At 41.6% G+C, this 17,877-nt stretch overlaps 1 protein-coding gene across 3 annotated transcripts in view; it reads right to left on the bottom strand.

Moving 5' to 3' along the window:
- Positions 1-17,877, bottom strand: part of PALMD (palmdelphin) — a 70,668-nt gene that overhangs the window by 18,227 nt on the left and 34,564 nt on the right. For 2 of the 3 annotated variants that reach the window (XM_050960967.1, XM_050960969.1), the window contains exons 2-4: positions 17,443-17,488; positions 11,012-11,092; positions 3,554-3,684 (exon numbers count right to left, since the gene is read on the bottom strand). In XM_050960967.1, the coding sequence (XP_050816924.1) occupies positions 3,554-3,684; positions 11,012-11,092; positions 17,443-17,487 (257 nt within the window). In that variant the 5' untranslated portion in view covers position 17,488. Of the gene's footprint in view, positions 1-3,553; positions 3,685-11,011; positions 11,093-17,442; positions 17,489-17,624; positions 17,775-17,877 lie in introns of those variants that run through there. The other variant, XM_050960968.1, reaches the window with a different exon arrangement.

Genomic DNA, 17,877 nt, shown 5'->3' on the forward strand with positions numbered 1-17,877 from the left:
CTGGGCAACAAAATTAAGTAGCTGACACAAATAATAATAGCACAGAGCTGTGAAAATGTCCATATCACACTGCAAAAGGTCACCTGCCACAAGGGTGCACACAAAATCAGCAACAGTTCTGGGTTCTACTATTCATGAGTAGCAAAATGAAGTAGCCTAATGTGAAGAGAGGAACCTTTTAGTGATGGGGGGGCAGTGGACTTTTAAGATGAAATTTTCATCCTCAGTTTAACTAAGCTTCTGATTTTGCATCTGTTAATGATTTTAGGAGTAATTAAAATAATTTTGCAATCTAAATAACTGATTTGTAGGTATAGTCAGGTGCTTAGACACCCATGGCATGTTAATCATGCCTGTAAACAACCGAAGGCTCAAATTTGCTTTTACAATTGTTTGTACCTGGAATTTACAGACCCAGCAATAGAAGCTAGGTTTTTAAAAATTGGCTTCTCGGTATACAGGAAAACACTGTGTTTGGGGAAGGGATTTGCAAATAGATCTTCAATGAAGATATAATGGAAACAATTAAAAACTCTCAGGCTAAAATTCCATTAGGAATATAATGGATATTTGTATTCTATAACTAAGCTATTTGATAATTTTCTGCTAGTAAATGTAAAAATAATGGAAAACTATCAGAGATGGGCTAGGGACAAGGAAGTCTTTGGATCTGTGTTGGAGGGTTATGCTTGGGCTCAGGTTCAAGGCTGAATCACGTCTAGATTACGGATTAGATGGCACTTATATCTATGAGCTGGTTTTATGTAGTTTTATTTCCAAATAGTAGAAAACTTGCAAGGCCAGCTGTGAGATTTTCAACATCTCGGGGCCAACTCTCATGAGAATTATTGTTGCTGTGAAGCTTTGGCTACATCTGAACCAGAATCACAAACTAGACTTTGGTAAAAATATGATCTAGAATACAAAAAGTGCCTAACTGACCTAGGAGCTTATTGGCCATATTTTTAAATATAGGCATTTAAAGATGCAGATAGGTGCTTAGTGAGATTTTCAGAAGTATCTAGGTGCTTAACTCCCATTGAAGTAAATAGGATTTTGATGCCTAAGTGCTTTTGAAAATCTCACTAAGAGCCTACTTGCATTTAAGTGTCTAAGTCACTTTTGAAAATGGACTTTGGAACTTAAGTCACTTAGGCCCTTCTGAATTTTTACCCTTTGTCTACTTTTGTATTCAACCTGCAATGAAAAGTAGGGGCTTTGATTCTAATCCACCTCCCTGAAATACAATGAAGTATTTAGTTCTGTTTTAGGAGGAGTTCTCTCCTTTACAGTATATTGGCTTTATAGTAAGAACAATAAGTGATATGCAATTAATGTTCCATATGGTGCAAAAGAAAGTGTACTATCAGTGTATACAACCTCCTGTGCATGAGGAAATAAGGGCTATATTTTGAATAAAGGCAGCATCAAAGGGCAGTATGTACTCTATAATGATACCCTGCAAGATCCTTAACAGTCCTTGGAACCAAGCATAGTAAGAGATACAAAAATATCACCACTACATGGGTGATTCTAGTAGGATTTAACCTTATTAGAAACCTGGTTAAGTCAATATTAAGAATGTAGAGTCTTTTTTATGCAATAGTCTGACTGTTTATTATAAGGATTTAAAAACTTGCTGAAAGCTTTGAGCTAATACTGTAGGAGTTATTTTGATGCTAATTCTAAGTCCTCTCTACTGATAGGATGCAGGAGATCTGCAGCAACTGTTGCTATGAGACCTTCCAGATGCTATGACTCAGGCACAGAGAGCACTTAAGGTACCTTCATCAGGTGACAAATTGAATTTATACTCTGGAGTTACAGTACTTTCCCGCTGGAGTGTCTCAGTCTCCAAGGCATTTAATCTGTCAGGAGTTCAATAGCTCTCATTTTAGCTCTACTACTATTCACAGAGCTGCAGGATAAGGGCACCGTCTGTTCTTTATTTAGGTGCCACTGAATGAATGTGAAACTGCTCAGAGGACTGCTACAGGGAGGAGAAAGGAAAAAATGAACATTATTGACCTGATTCTATGGCTTTAAAAATAGCATTTAAAAAAATTGCTGGGGAGGCTAGGTTTTTTCTTTCCCTTCCTAAAGGCTTAAAGCAGAGGTAGACGCCCTACTCCCACTGAAAGTCTGTGAGCCTTTGAAAATATCTCTTCCTGGTATATCAGAGAAACCAGATTCGTTGGGGCCTTAATAATAGGACAGCAGCTCACAGCAAGCAGTGTGTCCTCTGCTTGGTCCTGAGTCTATCCTTCCCTGTGCATGTGTGTAATATTTGACAATCACGTTGATGGTGCATTTTAACTGGGTCTTACAACCAGCTAGGCAGCTATACCCTTGTTACCACAACAAAGCATTCCACTGATGTACTCAAAAAGTGATTCTCCTTGGGAAAAGTGTTTCATGGAAGGAATCGCTCTAATTATGGGACACAAGCTGGCACAGCAGTGCTGCCTATCAGCAAACACATATCACTTGCACCAAGAAGACAGGAAGTAGGGAGGAGGGGGATGGGAGATAATCTTGATGACAATTTAGCCAAAGGAGTGTGCAGGGGAGGAGAGCTGAGGAAGAGGACTCTTCAGATTAAGATGCTGTTAAATTAAAATAATGTAGGAAGAAGCCTCAGCAAGATTCCAGGGACAAGGCAACTTTGTGGATCTAAAGAAACAGCTCTTCATCTTTGCTATAGTCCTCACTGAGCAAACGTTGGTACTCCTAGCCACAAAGGAGCTCCAACCTGTGTACAGTACAAACCCCACAGCATTCAAGAAGTACTGAATGTGGATAACAATCCTGAAGACCATGCCTGTGATCAAATAGGGCCACCATGTCTGAATCTGCTTATGTCGCTTTAAAAATAGCTATATGTGGTGGAGAGCCAAGCTGTGAGATTTGTAGAAACTGGTAAGATAAGGTAGCGAAAGGGTAAAGGAAGGACTCTGTGGGAGGGTTCTGAGGATTACATTTAGGATGGGCTTAACATTATGGGTTATGAGTGAGAGCAGGACAGGAGAGACTCACAGGGCACGAATAATTACATGACTTAGAGGTACTATATTGTGATGTGGAATGCTTTGCAAGGGGTCAAGTTTTGAAGGCTACATGTTCTCTAGCTAAACTTAAGAACTTATTCGTTATCTTAATTTTAAGTGTGCATTATCTGACTTACTAAAATATTCATTCAACATGTTAGCATCTCTGAGCAAAATCCACATGCTGGTGCTTGCCTCTGTAGAGTACAGTATGAATGGTGAATTTGGAGTCAAGAAAACAAATCCTTCAGGGGTATTGTATAGATTAGTAGGAATAATGACTTTCAACTCCACATGCTATACTTCTGATAGTTGTAGAAGCCCTTCAAATATATTAAAGACTGGATCGCACCCTTGGAATTAAATAAAACACTGCAAATTATTAGCCTTAGCTGATGCTTCATTTTACCTGTAACAATGGAGAGTGGGACCTCTCCTTTTCTTCATGCTTTTAAGAATGAACCATTTCAATGACTATAGGGGGCCACAACAAATTAGTGCTGTACCTGAGGATGCTTTGTTCCAGGTAGTTGGTCCGTTCCTGGTCTTCTCTATTATGCTTTTGCATTTTTTCTTGCTCTTTTGGAGTGAGAGCACTCAGGCCATCCAAGAGCCATTTCTCTCGAAGGGCCTTTTTCTAATTTCAGGAAAGATAAAGACAAATGTGTTTAAAAATACTAATCAATAACTTTCCCTATATGCTTCCTAGACTGTAAGCTCTTTGGGGCAAGGACTATGTCCTTGTATGTGTTTGTACAACACCAATGAGAGATGGGAGCATTTGGACTCCCATAATAGAAATATAAATAAACAAGAATCAACTGTTGTTTAGTGAGTGGTTTAAAACAGCAAAACATTTTCATTATCAATCATTCTCCATATACAGATAGACTGAATTAACAGGTGAGCAGACCACATGTCACTTATTAGCTGTGATCGTTAACATTTGTAAACTGACCCAGTGTTTGAAATTTGTTTGTTTTACTCTGTGCTGCATTAAAGCTTAGCTACTACAGGCTCATGCCTAGGGACACCCAGCTCTTGAAGTCCTGCAGTTGCATCTGTATATATATATCTTTTTATTTTTAAATGACAATTTCCAGCCAGGATGGTTATAAAGAAAACCTTGAAACAGTCAACAAAGTGATGACTGCCTGAGTCTGCAGACAGCCTGAAACAATAGCTCTGAGAGCTGTCCCTTGCTCACTTGGAGATTGAAAGTGGTTCAAGAGTGGGGCTGCAGAATGGCTTGTATCAGCATGCCTAGAGCCCCAGGTTGCCTTGCCTTTTTCTCATTGTGTCAGTATTCTGCTCTATGAGCAAAATTCTCATTGCAAGGGTTATTTAGAGGAGCTCCTGAAAATACCAGAATTGTTGCCTGCTGAGCTTTCCCAGTGCAGGACTGGAAGGATTGAATTATTAATACAGATCCCAGGTTAAGACATGTGGGACTCTTTAATACAAGCAGGGTAAGCCTATCTCAGTTATTACACAGACCTAGAGGGAGGCTGTAGGATTCCTGAATTTAGAAGAGGAGGCCTGTCTCAATTAGTTCTGCCCTTCTTCTGGGTGCTGAGGGGCTAGAGAGTTTGGACTCTGTATGACAACTAATACGTAAGTCCTAGAAAGCAGGAATCCAAGCCTTGTACTCTGGTGCAGGAGTAAATCACTGCAAGACAGAAAACGGCTGGTGGGCTGTGAAGGGGCATGCTTGAGGATGGTGCTCCATCATAGCCTCCTGAAGGTAAGTAGGAGGTATTAAACCCCTCAAAGACAAAGCCACAGCAGTATAGATGGAGACCTCCCAGTCCCTTTGGAATGAAGTGACACTCGTAGCTGGTTAACGAGTGGAACTGTGCATTAGTAGTAGGTATTTGGACTTTTGCACCTGTTAATGAGCATTACTTAATTAAAACATGAGTCTGTCTTTCATCTGCGGTTTAGATTCTTTTGAGCTGGTGAATTGATCACACAGCACATGGTCTGTCACTTTTTCATTTATATATTTGTCAATTGCATGAAGCGGCTGCTGATCCTCTTTTCACAGGATTATAAAGCACACTCAGTTATTACTCCCATTGTTTTAGAGCTTGCTTTGGATCAGATGGCTATAGTCTTTCCTATGCCAGAGTTGTGCTTGGTGCAGGAACGGGAGCTGCTTTGGTCTCAACACAGCTTATAGCAGCTGCTGGGCTCCTCTAAATTGTACCACTGGTGTAGGGTTGTTAGAGAGATGTTTCAGCATGCCCCTTCCTACCCTGATGTGTTCCTGTGCTGGGAAGATGGGGAATGGGGAGAGAGGGGAAGGATGTGTCGCGTACAGGGCCAGAACTGTCATGTTTATACCAGCAGGGAGCTTCCTTCCAACTGGTGAATTCTCTGTGGGGTGCTTGTGAAAGCTATGGCTCCTTTGCACACCAGAGCAGTACAAAGCCCCATAACTGTGTAGAGAATCTTGCCCAGACTTTGTAAATGAAAGACATCTAGAATGAAATGTGTAGGTATTCATTACTACAATCTAAAATGAATAAAAGGAAATGTGTTAATTTCTCAAAGTGCTTCTGAGAAGCTACAAGTGTATTTTCACTCATATATACATTTTCCTTCACTGAGTAGATTCACTTTCAAATAGAAATAGGACTGAGCTGTGAGAAGCTGATCAGGCTCTGAAACTTTCTCCAAGCCAAATTCCATGTCCCTGCACTTGGAAGGGCTGGAAGAGTAGCCCTGAGGAAGACAACCAGGAGTAGCCTTTCCCTCTCTAGGAACTGCACTCCCTGGTATCTTTCCAACCTGCTGATGATTGATGGAGATGTGGCAGTGGAAGGATGGTCCTATGGTTAGGACTTGGGAAACCTGAATTAAGTTCCGGCTCTGCCACAGACCTCTTGTGTGATCTTGGGCAAGTCACTTAGCCTCTCTGTGCTTTAGTTCCCCATCTGAAAAATGGAGAGAACAGCTTTTCCCCACCTCACAGTGGTATGAGGAGAAATATAAAGATTGTGAAGTGCTCAGATAGTATGGGCCATAGATGCATAATGCCTCTTGCCTTGCAGGACAGTATTGAAATTCCTAGTGAAAACATCTAGGAAGAGATGTTAACATAAAATTCAGTCAAAATGCCAGTTTAACATAATATTTCAGCCTAAGATTGGAGGCCACCAGTAGGATGCTGGTGGGTACAGAAGCCTTTGGCTGACCCCTACTTTGTTCACCCATTGTTGTGTTCTGCACATAATCTTTAACTTGACAAATGATTTCTTCATTTGGGCAGCACAGCATCAGCTTCCTAATGAAACTGTTTGAATGGGAAGTGGCTTTGTTTAGTTCACCACTAAGCCATCACAAGAAGCTAGTTCTGTGCTTGTGCAAAGAGGATGTGCAATGCTTGTGCAATGAATGTGTCTTGGTCTCGGCATGATCAGATGTGTGATTGTGACCAGAAAGGAGATGACTGGGATTATGCCAGAATATTTGGCACTCAAAATGTGTCTTCCCCTTATCAAATTGGGACAATTCCTACAATAATCTAGTCTGATTAGGAACCAAGGTATCTTTTATTTAAATGCTTATGATAGGTAGGGCTTTCAGGGTAATGACTTTCCAGGTATTGCTCTGCTTTGTATTGACCTAGCACTGTTTTGGGGCAAAGGAGATTATAGTTTCCAAATATGACATAGGATCTGATCCTGTAGTTCTCAGGCGGCATATTGCCTATTAGAGTCAATGGAAGTTTTGTGTACAAGAACTACAGGGATAATCCCCATCCATACAAGTACAATAATATAAAAAATAAGCAATGTGGGTAAATTTCCTATTATAGCTTTCTTGAACATTTTATTTCATTAGTTGCACTTTCATGAATGGCGTACATGCTGTATAACTTGGAAATGTTTGTTGTATGGAGAATGGAGAAGCTCTGGCTAGAGAAGAATCCTGCATGGCTCCACTGAAACCAGTATAATTCATTGACGTATAGCAATAACAGCTGCCTTTTAGGCATGCAGAAACTTCCTGCAGTGCCATCTTGCTCTTCCTTCATTACAAAGAATGAAAGTGGCTCCAGTACGGTACAAAGTTATGCATGCTACAGTATGTTTGTACCTTTGATATCATGTTGACTTCTATACACTGTATAGAGGAAAAGGATGCTAATACAATATGATGTGATAACACTCTCAGAATGGCTGGAATGCTATCATTGCCCCATGTGGTTCATATTCCATCATGCTAGTGGTACTGACAATAGATTACATTGCTGTGAACAAACTTCTGAGCACGCTCTGAGGGCGCTGTAGCTGGTCAGAGACCACAGAACAAGTCTGGAGTAATGTAGCAGGATGTCATTATTTTGTCCCCTGCATAGGTTTTTCAGAGTCTTATGTAAATTTTGTGGCTGGTTATCAGGTGCATAGTCTATTTTCCCAATGTGCAAAATGCAAACCCACACTATATCTAGGAAAATGTCTAAGTTTTTTTCATATTTTAAGAGCTTTCAAAAATAGAGTTACATACTATTCTCACAGGATAAACCCCTGGGATGGTAACACATGTGACCTCCATGAGATAGCACTTGGAGAGACATTGAAGGGGGTGGGGATAAACAGATTCACCAGGTAAAATGAAAGGATCCATAAAATCTGCTGGAAAGTCTACCCAGATGGCATGCATCTGATGAAGTGGGCTTTAGCCCATGAAAGCTTATGCTCAAATAAATTTGTTCCTCTTTAAGGTGCCACGAGTACTCCTGTTCTTTTTCCAGAACTATATGAGTCCCATCTTCTCTGCACATCACCTCCAGCAGCACAGCTGTGGTGCCTATACCTTTCCCCATCCTCTCAATAGGAATGATTGTAGGTGCAGAAGGGAGCTACTGCTGGCTGCCCAGTAATCATTCCCATGCAGATTTCATGTATGCTCTGTACAGGGGAGGCATGTTACCCTTTGCCCAGGGAAACATCTTTTCCTGACCCACAGAGCCCTAACCTAACTGATCTGGAGTGAGACTGCTGTAAGGGGGCTAATCCATGAAAGCTTCATTCAGGTTGGGGGCTTACCTGCCCTGTTTTGTTTCCCTCTACCACATACTGGAGAGGAGCAAGTAGCCCATAGTTATGGGATGGAGAAAAGTGATGCAACGCAAAACAATTCAGTGAAAGGGACAAATCTGGAAAGCCAGAATGCTGAACTAGATCTAGAGGTGACAGTGGATGGCAAATGAGACATCACTTGCTGTGTAATATGCAAGCAAAACAGGCCAACATAATCTTGGTTTGTATATTGTGTGCTAATACAATCAGTCATGGGAACAGGGGGATGGTAATCCCCCTCCATACGGCTTTGCTGTGGCCACACATGAGGATACTAAATTCTATTCTGACACTTCATTACCAGAAAGACACCTGACAAATTAGAGGTAGTTCAGAGAAGAGCATGCAAAGTTATTTGGGGAACAGAGGGATTGATTAATGGGGGAAAAGATATATAATTAGCTCTTTTAGTAATTTAGCTGAAACTCCTAAAGTGGGATAGGACAGCCAGCAATACCTGAAGAGTGTAAACACTAATGAAAGAGAATAATATTCTTAGACTGATACCAGAGAGTGCACACAGGAATCATGGGACAAACTTAGGAAAGGAAAAATTCAGTCTGAATATCAGGAACATCTTTGTTCCATTGTATGGGTCACTGAAAGATAGATGGACAAAGTACTGACAATTGTGCAATAGAGAACAAATCCAAAAGAATGAAATATCCTGCATTAGCACAGAGATGGACTAGAACTAACATTTTCAAAAGTGAAAGTCAATTGGCCCTAGGTGCCTAAGTCACTTTGCACCATGTGCAACTTTCAGACGCATCTAGTTTGAAAGTTAGATTATGCCTTGTGATTGAGACACATCTGCCTGTCTTTTTGTGCTCCATGATCAACATAAAGTAGCTTCTACATGGTTTCTAATGCAGTGACCAAGGAACATGCACAGGTAATATTGGGATAGAAAATTACTGCTCACAAACTAAAGAGCCCTTAAAGTCATTCTCTTCTCTTCCACTCACCCTCTCATTCCTCAGACTGTGTGAGTGTGTGTGTCTCCATACCCATATACAATTGGGGTTTGAAAGAAATAGGTCTGAAGGACCGGACACTCAGTTAGTGTGAGCCAGTTGACTGATATATGCCAGCTGAAGATCTAGTCTTTAATATGCACCTGTGCAGGGCAGTGTGTACACTTGTACTATAATTATAGGTCATTGTTCCTGCAACATAGGGATTGTTTTTGTGTATTTTAAAAGTGTATTGGTCTGTGTTTATCTATATCTTGTTAGAAGTTTAACAATGCAACCGGATTATCTTGTAGGTGCTAATTCCCTTTCATGTCTTATTTGCCTTAATTATGTATGTGACTGTGACCAGTTAACCTTAAGATCAAAGACATAATACTGGAAGAAACTAATAATATTATCCACATTGTCTTTGGTTTAAATATCTCTGTTATAATGCATGACAGATTAAATGCCTTATGTGAATGAGTGTAACTAGTTTACCAGTGTATGCACAGGATATAGAAGATCAGCTTCAAAGCAAAGACCTGCATTGCATATTCTTCCTCAGGAGAAGGCCCTACTGTGACAATTTCTGTGAGGAGGCTTGTCAACTTGCTAGAAGAACTATAAAAGAAGCCCTGGGCCTGATCCTTTTCATCTCTATTTTGCTTAAACTTTGAACAGAGAAAGTATAAGTTGTAAGACAGACATCTTTCAAATAATGATTTGGAATAACCTGGAAGATGCGTTGAAAGACTGGGACAGACTCTACATCTGGACTGCCTATTGGACTATACATTTTTAAATTGATTCCAGAAAGACTTTTACAAATCAGCAGCCACACCATGACCTAAGGACTTTACACACATTTGTATGTATATTGATCTTAACCATTTGCCATTCTCCCCTGCCCCCCGCCACCCATCTTAGATTTAGCTATTAAGGATTGGCTGTAAGTGTGATTATTGGGTAAGATCTGAGACTCATATTGACCTGTGGATAAGTGACCTGTCCTTTGGGATTGGTGAACCTCACCTATGGTGAATCAGGTTTTCAATAACTCCTCACTATATTAGACTTGGCTGTCTAGATGGGAGTCAAGAGCTGGAATGCTTAAAAGGGACTGTATTTGGTTTCTTGTTAACCACTGTGGTATTAGAGAATCTGTTTTGTTACTGGCTTGGTGAATCTAATTACAGGATAAACCCCCAGTTTGAGGCATTGTTTGCCCTAATCCTTGGAGTCAGCCCTGAGTGTAGCATTCTCAGTGTGGCCCATCCAGGCTGTCCGGTCATACCAGTGTTTTGAACGCCATACTGATGTGAACTTGCCAAGTCTGACAACAGTGCGAAATTTGCAGATGCTTCTCCTACATGCTTCCGACACAGGATCACAACATTATTTCACTAAGGAGATGTATTAAATAAATTGATGTTTTGCCAGATAAAAATAATCTGCTACTTGATGATTTTAGAAAGAAGCTGCTATTTGCCATTTGGTTGCATCTGGTGATTATATTGCATTTTGTGCTGAAATTATAAAGTGAACACACTCAGTCTGACATGTGAAGTCCAGTTTTAAGCTGGGAATTATTTCTGGTTGTGATGTCACTTTAAGTTACAAAAATTATCAAACAACATTAGCCCCTTTATGTGAAGCTTTTACACTATGCCTATTAAAGTCACTTGGAGTCCTTCTGGTAAAACTCCAAATAGTTCTGCTAATGTAACAGTAAAGGCGTGACTTAAACCCATAAATGGAAGGATGCTTAGATTGAAGGCTGAAACAACACTTAATTACAGCATTCTTGCCTAATGTTAATAGCAGGGCTAGGACTTTCCTTGTGTTTATTATTTGACTCTTACAGATATTTTAAAATGTTGAATAATTTAAGCTGCTGATATTGACAAAATAATACCTTCAAATGCTGGTATTTTAATTTTTCTTCCTCTACTTTAAGACGCTTCTGTGTGATTTCTTCTTGAAGCTTTCTCTTGTCCTGGAAATTAAAAAAACAAACCCACAAATTAATTTTTAAAGTGACATGTCACTGCTTTGGTGCTTTAACTTGGACTCCTGGGGGAATTCTTAAGTGATGTAGCACCACCTTCCTTCCTATTTACAGTGCAGAGGTCATGGCTAAGGAAAAGGGTTATGCCCGGGATGTCCCTACACCCAGGTAATACCCACCTGCTGGGATGGCCCCTTGGAGCCATAGATAGTTGCCATAATATAAAATAACCTTGTGGCTGCTCTACGCGTCACCAGGAAACTACTGATTTGGTGCCCAGTGGCATAGGTGCTGGAACTAAGGGTGATGCCGCTCCCCCTGGCTTGAAGTGGTTTCCATCATATCCAATTTGGTTCAATGAGTCTCAGCACCCTCACTATAAAAATTGTTCCAGTGCCACTTTCAATGGCCTCCAGAATCTGGGGATAACATACGATGGTAATAGGTGACTTGATCCAACTCCCTTTGAAGTAAGAAGAAAGACTCCTATTGACTTCAATGGGCATTGAATCAAGCACAAGGTAACTTGTACCATTACAAGCACTCCTAATGGGCCACTCTACTGCCAATCATTGCTTTCACAATGTATTGCTATTAGATATAACAATTTTGTCACCTATTCATTGACATTAATGTGTGGTACAGCAGTAACTAACTCATGTCTCACCTGCTGTTCTATACTATGATGCACCATAGTAAGAACTGATGTAATGATTAGAGGTTATAAAAGACTGCATATAGGGATCTCTGACGGGTGTATGTGCCTCCCATGTGACTTAGGAAAAGGCTATGCCACTTTACTGGGCCAAAAGTTGGACGTTTGGTTCTCAGACTACCTGAGCTGCCAAACATGGTGGGAAGAGCTGTCAGGATGAGCCGAGCCTGGCTGCTAGGAGGAGGAACTGACAGCTGTGGAGGAAGACAAAAGAAAAGGAAGTGGCATCTCCCAAAGGATTGCTCAGTCTCTTTTTGGAAGGGAGATGAGCTGGTCTTTACTACACAGTCATGCCTGGGAAGTGCCTGATCCAAGCAAGAAAAGGAGTAAATAGGGGAATAGAAGCCTTCCTTGGTGTAAGGCAATGCTGTTTATATTTTGATCATTTATGAACATTCTGGACTTAGGGAAGTCTCTCCTCACCCCTTTGTTCAGAAATGATCAAAATATAAACAGGATCATCATTACAGTTATGGGCCACCGCTAAGGCAGCTGCCCTTCAGTGATGGTTTATTTTCCCCCTCATGATTGAGATGGAACGTGTGTGTTTGACTGATGTTGGACCTGCCTTAATGGACATGTAACCCCAAGCCCCAGAGGATGCTAGTGTCCTGTCAGAAAAGCCCTTCACTTGCTATTGAAAGTCAGCCACTTCTGGTGTGAAGGCTGTCAGCTGTGTGACTGTTGGTAGGAACAGTACCTGTCTGGGGGACAGCAAGTGATAAACACCTAATCAATTGGAAGTACATGGGGAGGAATGTAGCTTGGCAGAGTATGATTGCCCCCATGTTAGACTGTAGTAAGTGAATTAGCATTGACACACTTTCTCTTCTGAAAAGTGTCAAATTACAAGCGGGCATAACTTCTGTTTTCCATCTCCCTGAAAGGTGCTACTGATCCATCTCAGCAATACAAGATACAACTTTTAAAGGTGAGTTTAGATTTGGAATATAGCTTGACACAGTCCCTATCACACTTATCCATCAAAGATTCTTTGTTTCTTCTGTAACTCATTTAACCTAACAATCAATGGATTTAAGATATTAGTGTGTGATGTTTGTCAGCAGCATCTATTATAAAATGTGCTTTGTCTAAGATCTGCTATCATAAATTTCTTACTGTTTGACTTATCCTGATTTCAAGAACATGCCATCTCTGTACTTCACAGCTTTCTTTAATACAGAACTTTCCTAATATCACTGTATAAGTGTCTCAGATTAATCCAGTCTTTAGATGAACAGGTCATAAAGTCAGCCTGTATTTACAGAATAGGATGCAGAAAGCTCAGTCATTAGGAACGTTACTTATCACGGTTCTGAAATCCCACAACATAACCCTCTCAACAAAAATAAAACTTTATAATTCTTTTGTGCTCACATCTCTTCTCTATGGTGCTGAGACCTGAATGCCATACGTGTGGCATATCAAACAGCCAGAGGCCTTCCATATGCGGTCTCTATGCGCCATTATGGGGATCTGCTAGCAGGACAAAATTACCAACCTAGAGGTTCTCCAAAAGTCAAATGCCATAAGCATTGAGGCCATGCTGATAAAGTTCAACTACACTGGGTTGGACATGTCATTAAGATGCCTGAATATTGATTCCCCAGAAAAATTTTCTGTGGAGAATTGGCACAAGGACATTGAAATCAAGGCCACCCCAGAAAGCGCTACAAGGACACCATCAAGAACAGCATACACTTTGGTGCAAAAAACCTGAATGATCTTGAGAAGGCTGCATTAAATAAATCAACCTGGCAGCACACAACACTCAGAGTTTTCAAAGCCTTTGAAGAGGACAGAAATATTCAATTGTTTGTTGCAAGGGAAAAGCATCATACTACTGCTATAGCTACCGATGACTCTGTCTGCCCAATCTGCTCACGAGCATGCATTTTCATGCTTTGGACTTCAGAGTTACTCTAGAATCCACAAAAAGGGAGAGCATGAAAACGTCATCGTCAAACCGATGGACTACACACATTTACAGACTGGTCCACTTTCTAAGGGACTGTATTTTCTTGATAGTCACATTTTAAGCCAGAGAATGCACTCAGCTTAAATTCATGCTAAAATATACCTGTGTTAACTTTGGTACAAATAATAAATTATGAAAGATGCCTGGGGAGTCCACATACTCACTAAAAAAAAAATCTTATTTTAGTACTAAGAGGTCAAAGTAAACAATCAGGCAGCAAATACACTTTCAAAATGACAAAAATCCTCCATTAACAATAATTTCCTCTTGAACCATTTTTCTATACTGTTTACAAACTAACACAGAAGAGTGGTGTATAAGAATACTGTACAAAAAGGCAATCATAAAGGGATTAAAGTAGAATGCAAAGAAACAAACAAAAAATCCAACTGAAAATGAGATCAATGTACGACATTAAAAGAAGGAAACATTTTTTTAGTGAACACCAGGCACTTTGCATGTGTCCTCCTATGCTCTGCTTCATCAGGTTTTGTTCTTGCATCCTTCATAACAGCAATAGCCACAGATAACACCTCCCTAAGTAACTACCCATTAACTAAATAAGGTAAAACACATTTTTGGTGCTGTATGTACGCCTTTTCATCTGAAATTGATTGCTGAATACAGTGGGCTGAATTCCACACAGAGACTGAGCACAGGTGCAGCCTTCTAGTCATGAAAGGATTTAAGGCAGGTTGGGGCATTCCCTAGGGGGCACTTTGCTGTGCCTTGTCTAGATCTTACTGCAGTACAGGCTCTGCATTTTAAATAGCTGAATAAATGTTAAGTATTAGTCAACTGGATATGGACGCTCCCCCTTGAAGATTCAGCTTACAGGCAAGAAGCCTCTTAGCGCTCTTCACAACGGAGAGAGAGATGCCCTGTTTGTGTGACGGTGAAGAGATACCTATGCCCCTTTATCTCATCCATATACCAAAGTGGGACATGGCCCGATGCCTTAATTTTTGACTCCCATTATAGTCTATGGAAGTCTTGCCTAACTAAATACTCAGGGTCACCTTAAGTCCTTCAAAATTCATGTGTGGAAGGGACGAACCCTGTGCAAATCCTGGGGGAGCGGAAGGGAAGAGACAGCAGTCTCACATCATGGCTCTTCCAGGCTAACTGTGTATGGTTTTGTGGTTCCACTGCTTCTGAATGTGCATCTTTGGGAGGGTGGAACCAACATTTAGCCACTCTCCATCGTCCCCTCCACCACCAGAGCCAGAGGAGTATACTTCATAGGAAAATACAGACCCTTTCAACATTGTCTGATGCAGAAGTCCTACTGCACCCCTAGTCTTCCACTCCCAGCAGTTCCACCTTCTTCTCCTGTCTGCTAGGCCCCACAGCAGAGGGTCTGTATTGTTAGGGCTATCAGAACAGCTAATGAGCCAGCCTGTGCACCTTTGCTTTTACAAGGATTCCTGGGAATGCTTGTTGCTCATCCAAATAGACAATAGCCTTTTGAGGACATACCCTCATCTCTTCTGCAGGGAGGGAAATGCCACCCTAATGGGATGAGTCCAAGGAAACACTATGATCTAAAACTGTTCCAAAATACTTCCACTACTACTTTTCTCATGGAAGGGAGGGCTTAGCCCTGGTTTTTTTCTCAGTATCAGTTTGCTACAGCAAATACAGCAGATTCTACAGTTAGGGGCAAGTACTTGCTTCAGGCAGCCAGTGCAATAAATAAGAACCTGGCTAAAACTCCAGGCCTGACTTCCCATGTCTTATAACAGGCAGCATAGGGTATAGGAAGTGGTCACAAGTCTTTAAAAACTGCTTCTCAAGTGTTTCTAAGGAAAGAAAAGTTCAACCCCTTCCAGCTATTCCATCTGCTGGCCCTCTAAAAAACTTCTCAGCTTTGAGGCTGTGCGCTGAAAACCAGGTTCCAGCTTGAGCCTGGTCTGGATGTCATTAAAGTCGGGCTGTTAAAAGTCCCATCGGGGTGCTGCCTGGCTAAGGCAGGCTAGTCTCTACCTGTTCTGACAGTGTGTTGCGCCCCGGAAGCAGCCAGAAGCAGGTCTGGCTCCTAGGTGGCGGGGCCACAGGGCTCTGTGCACTGCCCCTGCCCCGAGCACCAGCTCCACACTCCCAATCCCATGGGAGCTGGGGGTGGTGGTGCCTGCAGACAAGAGCTTCATGGAGCCGCTTGCGTGCCTCCGCCTAGGAGCTGGACCTGCTGCTGGCTGCTTCTGGGGCACAGCACAGTCTGCAGTGCCGGGACAGGCAGGAAGCCTGCCTCTGCATCCCGGCTGTGCCGCTGAGCGGAAGCTGCCTGAGGTAAGCCCATGCCCGAACTCTGTGCCCCAAACCCCTGCCCCAGCCCTGAGCCCCACAAACCCCTCATCCCTGGCCCTAGCCCAGAGCCTCCATCCCTAGCCCAGAGCCCCCTCCCAGAGCCTGAACCCTTCATTCCTGGCTTCACCCCACACCCCAAACCTCTGCCCCAGCCCTGAGCCCCTCACACACTCCAACCCCCTCATCCCCAGTTCCATTGGGTCATGGGCATGAACAATTTTCTTCAGCTAGGTCGCCAGAAGAAAAGTTTGAAAACCATTGTCCTAATGTCTAGTAGATGGGTGGTGTTTTAAGATGCAACAATAAAAACAAAGTCCAGTTCAACGCTTTATCAGAATTTCTATCTAGGATCCTTCAAGTTTATCTGTGATGTGCTTCGTGCTGGCAGGTTTTTTTTAATGCCACTGGCTATTTATCCAGGCAATAAAATCTATCTTTGACTGCTAATTGCAAGATCATATAATTCTAACCCACCATATGGAGTGCGTGTGTGTGTGTTGGGTCAGGGGGATGGGGAGGGGTTGAAAACAAAGGCATTGGCTTAAAGGTTGCCTATAATTAATCAAACCTGAACTACCCTATAACAGAATTGCTTTTCTTTTGGTTTCATCCAGATCTGAATTCTGCCTCAATTTAACTCTTCTCTAATCTAATTGATTTCATTGGGGGTTAAATCAAGGTCCTGTAGATTTGAGTGACTTTTTTTGTTGTTACATCAACTTCAGCCATCTATGCACCTTGTTTTAAAGAGATCTAAAATTCCCATCCCCGCCACCCTAAACATTCAAAGCAGAATTCTGTTTAGAGCAGTAATGAAGGTGGCTTCTACAGTCTTTGGCATACATTACATTCTTTATAAATATCCCTCAATCTGTTGTTCTACAGAAAGCTGAGAGCTTGGAATTCAGTCAGCCCATGCTCTTTCTTCTGACTTTTACAATTTAAGCTTTAACGTCTGCAGAAACTAGCAATCCTGCAGTGTTACTTCATTCTATGATATAGAGGGGCAAAAAGATTTCAAGGCCCTAGTTACTTTTTGCCTGTGAAATATGGTAATTTATCAGATGCAGAGCTTCTAGCTCAAGAAGACCTGCTTTTTGACCTCAGTGCACTGGATTTAGTCTTTAAACCATAATAAAATGGGTTCTGGCAAATTTACTGTATCACAGCATATAGCTTACAAAGCAAATAAAGGAAAAGTAACCAGTTCAAGCAGAAATAGATGTTTTCTTCTTGTTCTTTTATGGAACAAATGATTCTTCAGAAAACACACAATATTGTATTTATGTGCTGATTTTTCTAAGCCTATCCTCATGGGTTATAACTGTAAGCACTTACTGTTATGGCCTGGAATCTTTCCTTCAGCAGTTCAGCTTCTTCCATTCTGGAAATTAAAAACAGACAAGCTGTGAAGGGAGAAGAAAAGATACCATGGGCAAAGAGCCACCTGTGAGAGATTCAAGAAAAGCTGGGTGGCTTGTGATCCAATTCCACAGCAGAGAGAAGGGAGAATTTCTGACTTATCCGGTGAGTCTCTGAATAGATGAGCAGATCAGCCGAAGCAGACACATGTAATGAGGGTGCGGTGGGGAGGCAGCCGTGAAGAGTGCTGGCATGAGCTGACTGACAAGTTTGAACAGCGGAGCACAAGCCCTTTTCCTTCAGAAGCTGCCAACTCTTTGTTTTAATGTGCACAGTTAGCTGGCCATAGTTTCTTTAACTGTTTCACGCCCAAAGCACAATTTCCAGGAACATGGCACAAATGCACTCAGA

Source organism: Gopherus flavomarginatus, chromosome 7 (genome assembly GCF_025201925.1).
Source record: "Gopherus flavomarginatus isolate rGopFla2 chromosome 7, rGopFla2.mat.asm, whole genome shotgun sequence".
NCBI classification, from domain to species: Eukaryota; Metazoa; Chordata; order Testudines; family Testudinidae; genus Gopherus; species Gopherus flavomarginatus.